The sequence below is a fragment of the Hippocampus guttulatus genome, chromosome 2 (genome assembly GCF_054856545.1).
Source record: "Hippocampus guttulatus isolate MCC_2025c chromosome 2, RoL_Hgut_1.0, whole genome shotgun sequence".
NCBI lineage: Eukaryota > Metazoa > Chordata > Actinopteri > Syngnathiformes > Syngnathidae > Hippocampus > Hippocampus guttulatus.
In genome coordinates, this window is record NC_141262.1 from 2,213,185 (window position 1) to 2,229,732 (window position 16,548).

Below are 16,548 nucleotides of genomic sequence, written 5' to 3' on the forward strand. Positions count from 1 at the left end.
CCAGCTCCAGCCTTCCTGTGTGGAGTTTGCATGTTCTCTTTGTGTCTGCGTGGGTTTTCTCCGGGTACTCCGGTTTCCTCCTACATTCCAAAAACATGCGTGGCAGGTTGATTGGGTACTTCAAATTGTCCCTACGTGTGATTGTGAGCGCAAATGGTTGTTCGTCTATGTGTGCCCTGCGATTGGCTGGCAACCAGTTTAGGGTGTCCCCTGCCTGCTGCCCGAAGACAGCTGGGATAGGCGTCAGCCTTGTGAGGAAAAAGCGCATTGGAAAATGGATGGATGGATGTTCTTTCCTTGAATATATAGTTGGATTTAACATCAATACAGTGAGCAAATTGCATTTGTGTTTTTTTAAAAAGGGCATTTCAAATTTGCCACCAAACCTTTGAACCGTCGTGTGCAATAATGTTGTTACCCTATTTACACGCACCAACAATAATTGAACAAACTATTATGTTTGACTTTGACGTGATAAAAAGGAGTTTGTCACCCCTGTGCGTAGCATTGTCCTTCTACCTGTCTTCAGCAGGGGGAGCCCATTCTCCGGTCACCGCGCGCCCCCGCGACACAGGCGTGGATGCTGCTCGACGGGGAGCGCGCGCGCCGCCAACCATAGCGAGTGCGTCCTTGCTTGGTGACTCGTCGAGGCGCTGAGAAGGCGGAGAGAGGCTCTCACGGCGTGGAAGGGCAGACCGCAGCTGGGGGGGAAAAACGATGTCCGATCGCCGGTAGCCGGTGCTTCCTGCCAGGACACTTTTTCACATCTCACTTCAGCCACTACCCGGAAGATCTACGCTGCCGTCGGGTGGATTCACGATGGCTCAGAACGGAGTCCTGGTTCTTCTCTGCATACTGCTGGGCTCTGGGGAGTTCCAGCAACCGGAGCCGCGAAAGCTGCCACCCCCGCCGGCTAAGTTGGACTTCGGCTACGTGCCCGTCGGAGTGTACGAGACGGTGGCCCACTACGAACCTGGACCCATCGGCATTCTCTTCCACATGGTGCACACTTTCCTGTGCGTGGTGCAGCCCAACGACTTCCCGCAAGGTAAGAAAAGCCCAACAAGATACTTTTTAGTTACATTTTTAATTACTCACTGTTTCTGGGAGTGAACGAGAGCCGCTTGAGACCTATGAGCCCTGGGCTCGATTCATTGAGCAAAGCAACTCTCTGGAAAATGTACAAGTCAAACATTTTGTGAAATGCATGCAAAAGAGTTGACTATTTATAATGCGTCGGTGTGCAACCTGAGGCACGTGGTCTAAACGCGCCATTCTATATTATATATATACAGTATGTTTATAAAATATGTGTGTATATATGTATACTGTATATGTGGGTGTATATAATATATATATATAATATATACACACACATTATATATATATATATTATATATATACACACACACACACACATATATATATATTTGTATATACATTATATATTTAAGTATGTATATACAGTTAAACCTCGGTTTTCGACCATAATCCGTTCCAGAAAGCTGTTCGAAAACAGATTTGTTCGAAAACCGAAACCACGCTCTTTAAAAAAAGAAATCTTAATTGAACACGTCTGTTCACAATGGAACGCTATACGAGGAAGCACCACTTCCTCGTCTACCCGAAGAAGTGTCACTTCCTTGTGGAAGGAAGGCGAGAAGAGTCAAGTGACACATTCAAGTGCGCTCAGTTTGTTCGAGAACTGAAATTCGGTCGTCATCCGAGGCATAAAAACCTCAAAATTTTTGGTCGAGAACAGAGACGTTTGAAAACCGAGGTTTGACTATATATATATATATATATATATATATATATATATAAAATATGTATATGTGTGTGTATGTACAGTATATGTCTAATATATATATATATATATATATATATATATACCTGTATGTATGTATGCATATACATACAGTATGTACTGTATGTATGTGTATATATATATATATAATGTATGTTTATACAGGTATATATATATATATATATATATATATGTATGTCTATATATATGTATGGATATATATATACTGTATATATATATATGATATATATATATGTGTGTGTGTGTGTATGTATATGTCTACATGTATTTTACATTGCATCAACTTTTGCCATCTTTTTCTTAGTTTGTGTTCGTGCCATGTTGGTGTTGCATTAGCTCCTACGCAGTTTTTGTTTTGATATGTCCGTAAATCCGCTGTTTTTCCCAGTGTGTAGCCTCCATATCCCATGTTAATTTCAAACTTAAAATTGAAATTGATAAAAATGTGCTGACATATCAGCATTTTTGTTTGTTAAGCTCCATATGCTATTTACCTTAGCATAAATCACTACTATATATATATATATATATATATATATATATATGTTGCAATACAACTATATATATATATATATAACAGAAATAGATAACCCCTGTAGTACTGTGTCAGCAGCCTCAGGTTTTTATTTGATTTGTTTGGGGGCGGGGGGCCTCTACAAGCTATGTTAGATTAGCATGAGCCACCACATAGTTTTGTTTGTTTTGTTTTTTTACTGAATTGGACAACCCCTGTCTACTGTGTCAACATATTTGCATTTTAGCTTAGTGTTAATTGTCTGTGTGTGTGTGTGTGTGTGTGTGTGTGTGTGTGTGTGTGTGTGTGTGTGTGTGTGTGTGTGTGTGTGTGTGTGTGTGTGAGAGAGAGAAACAGAAAACGTATAACCTCTGCACTGTGTCGTTTTTTTTAACCTCCATAAGAACTGTTGCAATACAATAGCATTCATTGCCACATAACTTTTCATGAAAAAATACATAACCCCTATTCTAATGTGTCAACACGTCAGCTTTTTATTTATTTTTGTTAGCCTCGATACATCATCTTAGCTTAGCATTAGTGATGATACAGGTGACAAAATCTGTCAAACAGAAAAGGGCACATGTGACAGGTAGATTAGTGTTTAGCTTTTGTTGCTATATTGGCAAAGAGTCAAGACGAAATGTGCGACAGCTATATTGGTGCATGGCTTGTGCTCACAATGGCCGTGTTCGGAAATTCTTTGTGATGCCCTTTGCACTACTCTGGAATTGTGTGTGTTCGAAGAGGCAGAGCGTGCTCCCCTCTCATTAATTTCAGAACGTAGCTCATTTTCTAAACCAATCAGCAGCTCGTTCTTGAACTGTTTCCACCTGGATTGCCTGATGCACTTGCGCACTTTGTCCCGAGTCGGAGTGCCTAAAGTGCACCATGGCACTCCGATTTTGGGGCACTCTGAATAACAGCACATTTCAACATCTCTCTCAAAAGTGAACTAGTACGCGCTTATAGTGTATTACTGAACCTGCCCTATGTCATCTGTGATTGTAAGGCTCCTCAGGTGACTGACTGTTAATCAACGCAAACATTTGTTGCTGATTCCCATCAGAACAGTTTGCCATGTGCTACAGTATGTTGGTCACAGTGTTCAAAATACACAATTCCACTAAACTTTGGATGGGCACTTTAGCTTAGCCTCTGCTTGCTATGTTAGCTTAACATTAGCAGCTACCCAGGTCACTTAACATCCGTTCACCATGTTCGCTTTGCATTAGCATGGCCACGGGTAATAAAAACTGTGAAACATACAACGAGGTGCAAAAAATTGGCGTCAAGACAAACTGGTACATTCGTGCTTAGCCTCTATTTTGCCATGTTAGATTAGCATTAGCAGCTATTGACTCAGCTTGTTATCTCGTGTGCGTTTTCACCAAATACATTTACGTCTCACCCCTTCTATTGTATTTTTCCTTTTTCTTTGGGATGCTATTAGTTTGCACTTAATGCAATTAAACACACACAGACACACAGGCACAAAAGCGTGTGTGTGTGTGTGTGTGTGTGTCCATGTGCTGGGGTGTTTGTGTGAAACGGGGGTCTTGGGATGTTTCAAGATGCCCTCCTTGTCTAAATCTACAGGACATTTTGCAGATTAACAGCTCGATGAGTCACCTTGTTAACTCGCTAAATCCCATAATGCCTTGCACCATATGCTGTTCAAAGTCTCCGTTCCATCCAAGCGCAAAACACTCACACACACACGCACACACACACAATGGAGAGTACATAATATTATACTGATAAACATTTCTTCTATAGTTCATTGAACCTCACGTCCACATATGCGGTAACCGAAAGATGTAAAAATGTATTGCAATGGATCAAATCAATACACTGACATTATTTATATACTGTAACTGTATTGTTAGCTCTATTGTATTGATACACCAGCATTAAATATTGATTTGTGACAAATCTTAATATCTCGAGATCTAATACTGACAAACTAGCATCTTGTATTTTAATATGATTCATATCAATATCTCTCTGTGAACAACACCCGACTCCAACATTTGATATTAATATCACAACGTATCATATCATTGTCTCTCTGTGTTCAGTGCCACACATTTGCATTCATTACTATTGCATACATGAACATTACATATCAACATTTATCGTATCATGTCGATACACCAGTATTATGTACAGTATTTAGATTGCATCGTGTCCTTATCTTTTAGGGGGAAATAGCTTTAATATAATTGGTATCGTCTCATTACTTTTCAAAGAACAGTATCAATACACCAGTATTAGATATGGATTTGTATTGTCTCAGAGATTAGTAGCAATACATGATGATTTGCAATTGATATTGTCATGTATCATTATCTTTCAGGGTACTTTATCAATACACAAGCATTAAATATCACAATCATATTATCTGTGTGTACAGTATCGATACATCGTCATTAGATATCAATGTGTGCCGTATTGTTATCTCTCAGATTACAGGATTGAAGCACCTGCACGAAATATTGATATGCCGAAACATATTATGTCCACTTTTTTTTTTACTGTTAAAAGAAAAAGAAAAATCAAAAAAAATGTGTTTTGTGTTAGTCAAGGTGAGAATAATCTTTTTTTTGTTGTGAAAAATCATTGTGTTTGCTAATGGGCGTGCAACCGCGGGAAGCCACTCAACACTTGTGGCTGCACACAATGGCTGCTTGTGGTTTTGTTTTACCAATGACCACTCATGTCATGTACTAGTAGGACTTGTTGTTGTTTGCTGCTTCAGTCATTGAATAGTGTGGCCACTGTTCCATTGTGAGTGTGTGTGAGTGACTCAGCCCAAATATTCAGTGGTGCCTTCATCCGTCTCCACGTTGCCTCAGGCTGTTCTGTCCACTATCATCAGGAAGCAACTCACTCATTCTGCACACCAACTGACTCCAGATCAGCCGAGACATGTGAAACACTGATATCAATATGTATCATATAGTAATCTCTAAGGGTCTTTACCACAGCATTAGATATCATTCCTGCGATGTGGTCTATTTTCTCATTTAGCATTAGATGTTAATAATGCTGCGGTACAGTGTCAATTCACCACAATCAGATATCAAAACCTATCACACATTATTATCTGTTGGAGGACAATAGTGCTGTCTCAGAATTAAATATTGATATCATGACTATCCTTCAGGGTACAGTGTATTAGAATCTATCATCGATACATTAATCGATATTGTGACTTATCATTGGGCCTCATCGTAGATGATCCATACATAACACAATTTGTCATATTTTAATTCTCAGAATGTAGGATCAATATAACAAATTTTAGATATCAATCAGTATTATTTAATACACCATATTGATACACCAGTATTGATATTGACATTGATTTTGCGGCACAGTGTTATCGTTGTGGACAATATGGAGTCACGGGCATTAGGTATTGATATCGCAAGACTATCGAATCGATACACAACCAGCAAATTTCGATATTGTCATATGTCCTATCATGATATCCCAAGGATTACTCGGCATTACGTCCCCCTGCAGAGTTTAGTTATGAGACAAATTCCAAGTAGTTGGTCTCTAGTTGTGTTCGCTGTGATTCAACTCGGAGAAACACGCTCTAATTATTTCAACCAATAATTCATCAACATTTTTTATTCTTCTTCTCTTAAATAATGCAAACGATGTTCACTTACCCAGAGTGGCAGAGAGGGGAGGGAAGGCGTTGATGTTTTTATTAAGGCATTCTGTTTGAATCTGTGGCCGCCCTGAAGCCTGCAATGCACCAACAGTGGCGCATCTTGCCGGTTGTTCAATCATATTACAATTGCAAAAAATGTTTTTTTACTTTCATCTGTTGAAAAAATTTGGGGTTTCTTTCTTGTTGCTTCCAAAAACCTTTGAAATCTGACTCACTATTTATTAACCTAACAATTAGTGTGATATGATCACACAAGTATAAGAAACTATCATTTTCTGGAAAATTCTGATATTTTCACAATGGCCATATGTCCCAATACCTTCGTCTTTAGGCCTATTTAATCTCACCAATGCTATCTTTTGCGTCGAAATGCCAAACACAAAATGACCTTTTCCCGGAACCGAGATGAGCAGCTCCTTGCAATCAGATGAGCGAGCGTTGACATTTCTATGCGCATTCTCTCCGCCAAACTCCCACGGTGAGGCACAATCAGTAAAACAAGCGGCGTCAAAGCGTCGCGCTGTTACGGCACAGGGGGTGCTGATCTTTTTGGCGATCTGATTTCGGCTTCCCTGCCATGCCTTGACAACATGTTGTAATTTTTGCATTCATCCTCGTGTTAGTGCAGTGACATCGATAATTGAGTTACTATCCCATACATTTATCATAGAGCTGTGTTCTTGACATGATTATGAATATTGGAATTTAAGGCCAGATTCGATTGACTATAAATATTCACTTTTGTGTTAATGTGAAAGGGATACTGCATACGTGCCATATGCAGTATACACAAAAGGCAAAGGTATATATTTTCAAATTCACTATGAATGTTGCCCAAATCCTTTAAAGGTTGCTTGACCAATTACGTAATATAATCCAAAGGAAAAAATGTCCGAAAAATTGGAAGGTCATGAAAATCCATGCTTACTTGGCATCGGATCAATCACAAATATTTCAGTATTGGACAACACGAATCATAGAGGAATAGTGTTTTACCATATACCATACCCTTTATGCACATTTTAACTTATTTAAACACATTTAAATATTTTTTTTAAATGCTTGCATTCCTGTGCGCCTGTTCTCATTTTCTTGCTAACACAGTTCCCTAAATAGGAGCAAAGCGTTCTTGCTTCCAACGTTATGTCACTCCCACTTGATTACTGCAAACTGTTGCTATAAAATGCAAGACAAAGAAATTTGATATATTTAAAACACCAGACTAATCAATGAAACCATATAATCTTGTGTACTACTCTAGCTTGCTAACATACTGTATCATGTGAAAAGCCATAGATGGGCTAATGGAAATTAGCCTCGATTTTAAAGTAATCATAAACCCTCAAACAAGTGATATTTTAGCACACAGAGAGCAGCTACACATAACATAATGTACATAATGTACAGTACATAATGTACAATGACCCTCACAGGCACACGTTCTCTCTGCTTTGTGGAATCGATGACCATGACTAAAATATTAGGGAATGCTGTAAACTTTTAGATATTGGGGTGGTTTGCCATGAGATATTTTTTAACGTACAGACTGTTCCTTGATTCATTATAGGTTGGAAAACACGGTGTTAAGTGTACTTGGTGTTAAGTCGGTTTCACTGTATTTTCGGTGACCTTGCGGTTGCTCGTTACATGAGCCAGTCATTCTGGCTGTGAGAGTTTAATCCCAGATTGGGATCCTTTTCACCATTAACAACGTGCTATCCCTCAAGGCTATTTTGGTGACAGCTAACAAGAGGTGTCAGCAGGGAATGAAAGTGCTGCATAATATCATGTTTTGCGTTCCTGTGTCACAGCGTAGATATAAAATTATCAGAAAAGACGCAAGGTAGCGAAGGGCAAATGAACCCTCAGATGGCGACATGACGGATGATTACTTAAAAATATCTTGACTTTCTTTCGGATTAAAGTAATTTCTAATTAGTGTAGGATATAAAGACTGAAAATGACGGCCTATTTAAACTGCATGTACTCAATCCTGATGTAATGATATACATACTGTACCCTGAAATGCCATGCTGGTGGCATCCAAATTCGACCATGCCAATGCAGTATCATCATCATGGTCGATACAAAACTGATAACCACCATTATTAGATATTGATATCGCAATGTGGCGTTGTCTCTCGGGGGTGAAGATTCTAAAAGTAAAGTACAGTGAAACTCCTCTAGAATGAAACCTGCATGGGTGAAAATACCCCCTGATGTGAAAAAATCTTCATGCATTCACACAATTCCCATTCTCCTGCCCCCCATACGACGAAAACCCCCCTGTTGCGTTATACAAAATCATTTTCGCTGCTCCAGCCTCGCGAAGACATTCTACAACGAAATCTTATCCAACAGCGACCTCTAATGGTTCATTCAGAAACGGCAACAGCAACCACCAAACTGGTTTACATAGTGAACGATGTTTATTTCGGCCACAGCTGCGAGTTTCCTGGACTCAACATACTCATAGCTGCTCTGCCATTGGCTTACCGAGCATCATCCTGGCCTCCAGTTGGCCAAGAGGGACCTCACTGTCTATGTGTGTAGATACTGAAGCTAGATCCGTAGCATCCGATTAGCTGCTCAGAGTAAATTGCTTATGGCTCGACGGACATTCAAATAAACAAACGTTTCCTGGAATGCTTTACTTCTTATCATGCTAAAAACACCCACGGGTCGCTTCGTAGTCCTCGATGGCCATAGTTAGCTCTTAAAGGCTAAAAACTTGACGCTAACTGGAGCGCTTCTCTCTTATTAGCGCTCCAGTTAGCGTCAGGTTTTTAGCCTTCGAGAGCTAACTATGGCCATCGAGGACTACGAAGCGTCCCGTGGCTCGACGGACATTCAAATAAACGAACGTTTCCTCGAATGCTTTACTTGTTATCATGCTAAAAACAGCCACGGGATGAAAGTTAACTATGGCCATCGAGGACTACGAAGCGTCCCGTGGCTGGCTTAAAAGTTCATTGCATGCCAGGAAGTATTTGTTATTGTTAGATTCAGACGAGGATGGACGTTGCATTGCTAAAATGGCTACAAAACGGACCTTTTGATGTCAAGCAGTTAAGACAAGAAGAGCTCTGATGCTGGAAGAGAGGATAAAAGTGATCAAAATGAAAGACGGAGCAAGCAAAATAAAAGACATTATCCAAGAAATTGATGTAAGTGAAAGTGAATGCTGATCGTAAATTTCGCAATTTCTTTCCCTTTTTTTCCTTTCTACACTGACAATATATGAAGTGTCAAATAAGTGTGTGCTCATACTTATGCACTATTGGAATAAAAATAAAGTACACATACGTTTGTGTGTGTGTGGGTGTGTGTGTGCTTACATCTAAGATCAAATTTGCTACAGTGAAAACCCCCCTGTTGTGAAAAATTTCTTGCTGCAAACATGATTTCGTTGTAGAGGAGTTTCACTGTATCAGCATGAAATGTCGATATCATGACATTATCTGTCCTTCTCTTTACCTCTCTCTCTGCACTACCTCTTTACATCTCTACCTCTGTAGCACGTGCCCTTTAATATCAATACTGGTATCAATACACCAGCAACATATTGTTAAGTTCAGATATTGACTTCGCAACAATATGGTTGGTTATCTCTTGGGGTACAATATCAAGATCACAATTCGTAGATGGATCGTTATTTTCCATAGAACAGTACTACACTTTCCTTAAATGTTGCAATGTGCTGTGTCATTATCTGTGTGTTGGAGTATAGTATTAGTGTCAATACCACCAGTATTAGATATTGATATCTTGACATATCTTTCTGAGTATGAAATTAAGACAATTCAAAATAGATGTTGATATTGTGTTTTAGTGCTCTTTTAAAATCAGCAAAAAATTGTCTTTTCTTTTTTTTTTGTTTGTTTGCTTTGTAATTCAGACAAATGTTCTGCCTGTAAATCACATCTTTAATGTTGCAAAGTTATTTTATTCATTATCTATTTTTTAAATTAATCAATCGATTCATTGGTTATGGGAATTTTATTCAACCAAATTTTGGAATCAGAATCTGCTTAAAACATCCATACCAGTTGGGCCATTGGAGCAAACACAACATTAAGAAGTTTGATCTGGACATCATATATAGGAAGGAAAGCAAAGGGACGACTCAATTAACGGACGCTTTCAAAATGGCGGAAAAATCGCACGCCTCCTCGTCTCATCATTGTTGAGTGGGAAGGACGTCTCATTCGGGTCATCAGAGGAGCGCGGCGACCGAGGCGGCGGGGATAGCAAGTCATGCATTTCCCCGCTTACTTTTTCCACTTCGTTGGCGCCGCGGTGCCTCCCCTTTGCAAATGGACGATAAACGGACTGACTCACCCCTGCCGCCAAAACGGCTTCCGCTTAGGAAGCGCTAACCACGTGGTTTTAGAAACTTGAGTTGACCTCAAGGTTATTGTAGTTAACAAAAGTGAACAAAATAAACTAAAACAAGGGGAAATTTGTTCATGCAATCAAATTAAAGTTTTTTTAAAAAAATGAAAACTAACTGAAACTACATCTAAGTTTATAAAACTATAATTATAGCCAAAATGTCCTCTTTTCCAGGGTTCATTTTAAATTACAATAAATAAAATACAATAAATTAAAATATTTACAATTAATATATTTTAAATATGTTTGGGGGGTATTGCTGGATGCGCATCCTGAAGAAAAAAAGTTAAACTGTCTTTTGAGAATTGTGGGTTACTTGACTTTATCATACAAATGCTTTATGGCCTTTTTTTTTTTTAAATCTTGCACTTGCCAAATACACAAATACCCCACGTAACCCCCCCCCCCAAATCATAATACTAAAACTAATAAAATTACGGAAACAAAAATGAAGAATTTTCAAAAAAATCAAAAACAATTAAAACTAAGTGAATTTAATTTGGTGTCAGAAGTGGGATCAAACCTGGATTCCTGAGTTCAAATCCATATTTAGGGTGGAACATGGTGTAAGAAATACCATTTTCCATTGCCATTCAAGTAACTTTCTCACAAAAACTGAGTACCCCGAGCATGTTGTAAATAGGGGTTTTCACGTTAATAGAACCATGATCAAATGTGGTTTGAGGGTATGCAAAAATTGTGTTGTAATGGGATTGTGAGATGCCTCATTGCAACTTCTGGGGGAAAAAAATCACAAAAATATAATGACAATGATGACCCCACTGCTCTAGATCCCACTTCCGACACCATTTATCACAAAGACTGTAACCGCTAACCATACCTCCAGAAAGCCTGGTCGCCAGTTTCTAATCTGGGCATTCCATGGATGGGCCCACTGATATTGATCTCACTTCTGACACTATTTGTAATGAATGGAGGGTAAACTCAACTTGCATTTCAACTTGGGTCTATTAGTTTATAATATACAGGTTTGTTCACCAGGCCACTAAAGAGCTAGGTACGAGCTTCCACCTGGGCACGCCACTGGTGAACTCGCGACTACCAATTCCAATTCTGACACCAACTGTCATGTATGGTGGGTTAACTCAACCTGCATTTGAATCTGCGGGTCTGTTAGATTGAAATGTACAGGTTCACTTAACAAGCTACTAAAGAGCCAGCAAGCCAGCTTCCAAACTGGGCACACCAAGGATAACCTCACCACTCGTAGTCCCACTTCTGAAATCATTTGTAATAGACGACAGGTAAACCAACCTGCATTTGAACCTGGGTCAATTCGGTTGAAATATGTAATTTATTGACCATGCCACAAAAGAGCCAGGTAGCCACAGCTTTCAAACTGGGCACGCCACAGATGACACTGTCACTAGTGATTGACCAATTTTTCAACTTTCAGCCTCTCTAATGCCATCCAGGCATTGTTTGTATGGTAACATGGAGCTGCATTGTTGTATCGGTGTAACGTTACATCATACTAAGTCATGACTCCCAGCTACTACAATGTGTCACTTCACGCCCATGTCACATCCAGACCAACTACATCGATTTTGGTCCGTTTGAGTTTAGCTGACGCGATGACAGCTCGTCTACATATATGTGTTTGTGTGTGTGTGTGCGTGTGCGCGTGTGTGTGTGCTGCTGCCCATCAATGCGATTCCCACTTGAGGGGGAGACTGTCATGTTGCAAGCATTCTGTCTTTTTTTTTTCTTCCCAGATGCTCATGTGGTCAGTCGAGCGCACTAGCAGCTGCGCACGTGGCCCATTATTATTATTATTTTGTTTATAGCACGGTAGGCAGGACACATCTGTTGAACATGCCAAGCACACGAGTGTAGGAAGGAAAGAACTTGTGTGGCGTTAAAAGGCAGATTCTCTCTCCATAGTAACAGATTCTATGGTAACTGTTCTGACCTTGTGCGGAGGTGTTTGTTTTACAGTGTGCTCATGAAGCAGAGGAGGAATATTGAAACACACACACGCGCGCTATTAAGTGTAATGGTGGCAGCACGGCAAATTGTTGCTTCACGTTGGTGTGTTGAGGTGAGGCTGTTGTCAACTTTTTATTTTTTTATGCTTGATTTTTATTTATTTTTGAGGTAAACATTGATTAGGGGAGGTTTGATAGGATTTCTTTTCAGACCAATACCAATACGACAATTCCCTGTTGAATACTCAACGGTACTGATACCAAGTTCCGATACCCGTTTTTCCTATGATTCTTGCAATTTCAGTTTACACAATGCAGGCCTGAGCATCCGTTGGGTCACCTAATGGGAAACCACGGTAACTAATTTTGGGTTCTGTAAATGTTCACCATGGGAACCCATTTTTCTAATTTGACAGGTATTCATAATCAAGAATTCTGATATTCAAAAGTATAATCTTTAATGGGTAAATGTTTGAAAACTATGCACGAACAATGAACATAATTTCATCAGCAGCTGTGTACTCCAGGTTTATTCAATAAAATAAATGGATCAAAATATGTTAACACTTTTATTGTACCCATTTGGCATCATGAATACAGCATACCACAATATCAGAGTATTTTTTTCCAGTCTCACACTGCAAAGATTAATTTACTGGTAATCATTACCGTATTTTCTGCACTTAAAGACGCACTGGATTAAGAGGTGCACCTTCAATGAATGGCTATTTTGTACATTTTTTTTCATAAATTGGACGCTTCGCGTTATAAGGCGCAATCTACAATGCCTCCACTAGATGGTGGTACGCTCCTTCCATTCAACTCGAGAGGCGTCCGTTCAACTTGAGAGGCGTTCATGACCGCCTCTGAAAAACGTAAATGAACTATTACTGTACTTAAATGAAACTACGAAAATTGAAAATAATGCATCAAAACAGAAAATCAAGCGAGGAAATCACAAAATAAATTCTATATCCCCAGACAGAATTTATTTTGTGATTTCCTCGCTTGATTTTCTTCGTGGTTTCATTGAAGTAATAATTAATTTACGTTTTTCAGAGGCGGCCATGAACGCCTCTCGAGTGGAACGGAAGAGAAGGCACGGAGACGGACAAAGTCGTACAGTGCCTATATTTGTTGAGACTGTGAAAATAAACCATTAATAAAGTCTGCGTTTAAAAAAATAAATTAAAAAAAACACAACCACAGCTTTCCTTTTTTCAACTAATACAGGTGCGTCTTTGTCCGTCTCCGTGCCTTCTTTTCTTCCGGTCAACTCGAGAGGCGTTCATGACCGCCTCCGAAAAACACATTGGCATTTCCTTGATCGTAGCTCCAACAGTACGATCAGATGTCAGTCGTAGTTATTTATTCCTTTGATGTGTATTCACCAGTGATGTGTTCCTCGAGCCGGTCCTTGGCCTCGAGGACCGGCTCGAGGACCGAAGGTCGGTCCTTGGTCCTTGGCCTTGGCCTCGGAGTCAAGTCCTTGGTCCTTGGCCTTGGCCTCGGAGTCAAGTCCTTGGCCTCGGACACAACGAAGGATTTGAGCCTCTAATCCTTCATCCACAGATAAAATGTGGGCCCGAGGACCGCAAAAATCATGAAGAAATCAAACAAAATCCATCCAGGGAAACCTATGTTGATGACTTTATCTGGCGCTTTAAGAGGGGCGGGGCTGCCACTGACAGGTGACAGTCAGTGCAAGGTGTAAAGAGCGGCATCACAGTTAGTTTCAATAACGGTTCGTTCCGTTCGCGATCGGCAATTTAAATAGCGTGTAAAGCCTTTCTGTAACAGTGGTGTCTTTTATTTAGTTATTTTTGCACAGTCGTCACGTTTGTGCGGTGGCACTAGAATGTTTGTTTGAACCAAGTAATTTGCGTTACAGCTGGAGTCAATAATGCCGGCACTTCACTTCCGGGTTTGGCCGTTGGGATTTGGAGTCCTTTTGCTCGATTCCAGTTATGTTTGCTGAATGCTTTCTCACGTTTGGAATAATGAATTTTGATAATACATAGTTTAAAATCATGGTTGATTTAATTTTTTTTATTATTATTGTGAAGTTGAAGGTATTAAATTAATGTAGTATTAGTGGGAGTGGTAATAATAGTAATACTCAGAGAATGTTTAGAGATCAGCCATCTCATTACCTCTGCGTCCCGCGTCCTAGACGCATAATTAACCCACGGGACGCACAGTTCCAAACAATGTGCGGTTTTGGGACGCAAGTTTTCTCAGTCAAAACAAACAAACAAACAAAAAAACTATGGCAAGCCTGAGGATTTCACAGTAACAATCGTTACCGGTAGCGTGTCGTTTCCGTGGCGTCATTTTCACGGTACCGAAAAATAGTTTAACTATAAAAGTCACCGCACACGAGTTGACTGTGTGATCAATGCGATTTCACTGCGCCTGTATGTGTGTTTGTGATGTGGTGTGGTGTGTGAGTGTGTTTCTTCTAATTTACTTTCGTTTTGTTTTGTTTTCAGTGTTGGGGGGGATGCAACACATGACGTTATGTGCGCATGCGGGTTGCTATTTTAGTCCGCAAACTGAGGAATCGCGCAGATGAAAGTTTGAGATGGCGGCAAAAAAAACTCACGAAGGTCTACTAATTACGATATTTAAGAAATGGGAATGCTTGTCTGATTTTTCGTATGAATCGTCCAAAGGGCGTATCACGAAACTCACCGGTGACGTATGCACAGAACGCGAGAGCGAGATACGACGCGAGGCACGATTACGAGGCAAGTTGGTCATTAGATTTGTAGGCTAATCGCTGTGAAAAATATTATGAAACAGTATTGGTTATTCTATAATTTACTGGTTGTAGCATGGTAACTTTATGAATAAACCATTCGTCACAAGGTGTAGTAATGCTAATGTTAACTGTTGCTAGAACTAATGATGACGTGTTAAATTCTTTCGTCAAATTGATCGTAGATTACACATGCATCATCTTGGGAAGAGGATGTCAAGCCACATCAATACTTACCTGTATTAATGATTACCAGTCAATTAATCTTTGCAGTGTGAGATTGGAAAAAATACTCTGATGATGCCACATGAGTACACCAGTTTTTGATCCATTTATTTTTTGGAATAAACCTGGAGTACACAGCTGCTGATGTAATGTTCATTGTGAATGCATAGGTTTCAAACATTGACCCTTGAAACACATACTTTTGAGTTTCGGAATTCTGATTATCAATATCGGGCGGCCCGGTAGTCCAGTGGTTAGCACGTCGGCTTCACAGTGCAGAGGTACCGGGTTCGATTCCAGCTCCGGCCTCCCTGTGTGGAGTTTGCATGTTCTCCCCGGGCCTGCGTGGGTTTTCTCCGGGTGCTCCGGTTTCCTCCCACATTCCAAACACATGCATGTCAGGCTGATTGGACGCTCTAAATTGTCCCTAGGTGTGAGTGTGGGCGTGGATGGTTGTTCGTCTCTGTGTGCCCTGCGATTGGCTGGCAACTGATTCAGGGTATCCCCCGCCTACTGCCCGGAGATGGCTGGGATAGGCTCCAGCACCCCCCGCGACCCTAGTGAGGATCATGCGGTTCGGAAAATGGATGGATGGATGATTATCAATATCATCAAAATAGAAAAATGGGTTCCCATGATGAAAGTTTACGGAACCCAACATTTGTTATCGTGGTTTCCCATTGGGTAATCTGACGGAACCGAAAAACGGTTACCATGAATTTCCGAAATCCTCAGACCTGCTCCTGAATTATTAAAATTTTTGCAGCATTTGTTTATCATTGTATGGATATGTTGTTTGTGTTATTATCATATGCAATTGAATAAGTAGACCCTTTCAGAATTCGAAATTTGGGACTCTCTCAATGCATAATGGGACTCATACTTTTCTGATCAGCGAGTCCCTGGGACTCGCTGCCGGTAAACTGTAAAATTATCACTGAGAGATTACTGATTTTTCTGCAGTCAGTGATTGACTTCTATGCAAAGTCATTTCTCAACTTGTGTTCCGTGCCATGTCATGCCTGTTGAGTGTTGATTTACAGTACTTCATATTAAGAAACTACTGCACTAAAACATACATTCATAAATGTATATCGTATGATTTTATTTTTTTTTCTCAGTATAAATAACACATACCCTGACTGTTCTACTCTTTGAATAAAAACACTTCATTCAAGCGTTAGGGAC

General features: G+C 40.0%; 1 protein-coding gene across 11 annotated transcripts in view; it reads left to right on the forward strand.

Annotated features, from left to right (window-relative positions):
• The first annotated feature begins 580 nt into the window (after positions 1-580).
• prom1a (prominin 1a) overlaps positions 581-16,548 on the forward strand; it is a 71,909-nt gene continuing 55,941 nt past the window's right edge. For 6 of the 11 annotated variants that reach the window (XM_086106146.1, XM_086106147.1, XM_086106145.1 and 3 more), the window contains exon 1: positions 582-1,048. In XM_086106146.1, coding sequence (XP_085962272.1) covers positions 820-1,048 — 229 coding nt within the window. In that variant the 5' untranslated portion in view covers positions 582-819. Of the gene's footprint in view, positions 1,049-16,548 lie in introns of all 11 variants that reach the window. The other 5 variants (XM_086106136.1, XM_086106140.1, XM_086106144.1 and 2 more) reach the window with 1 other exon arrangement.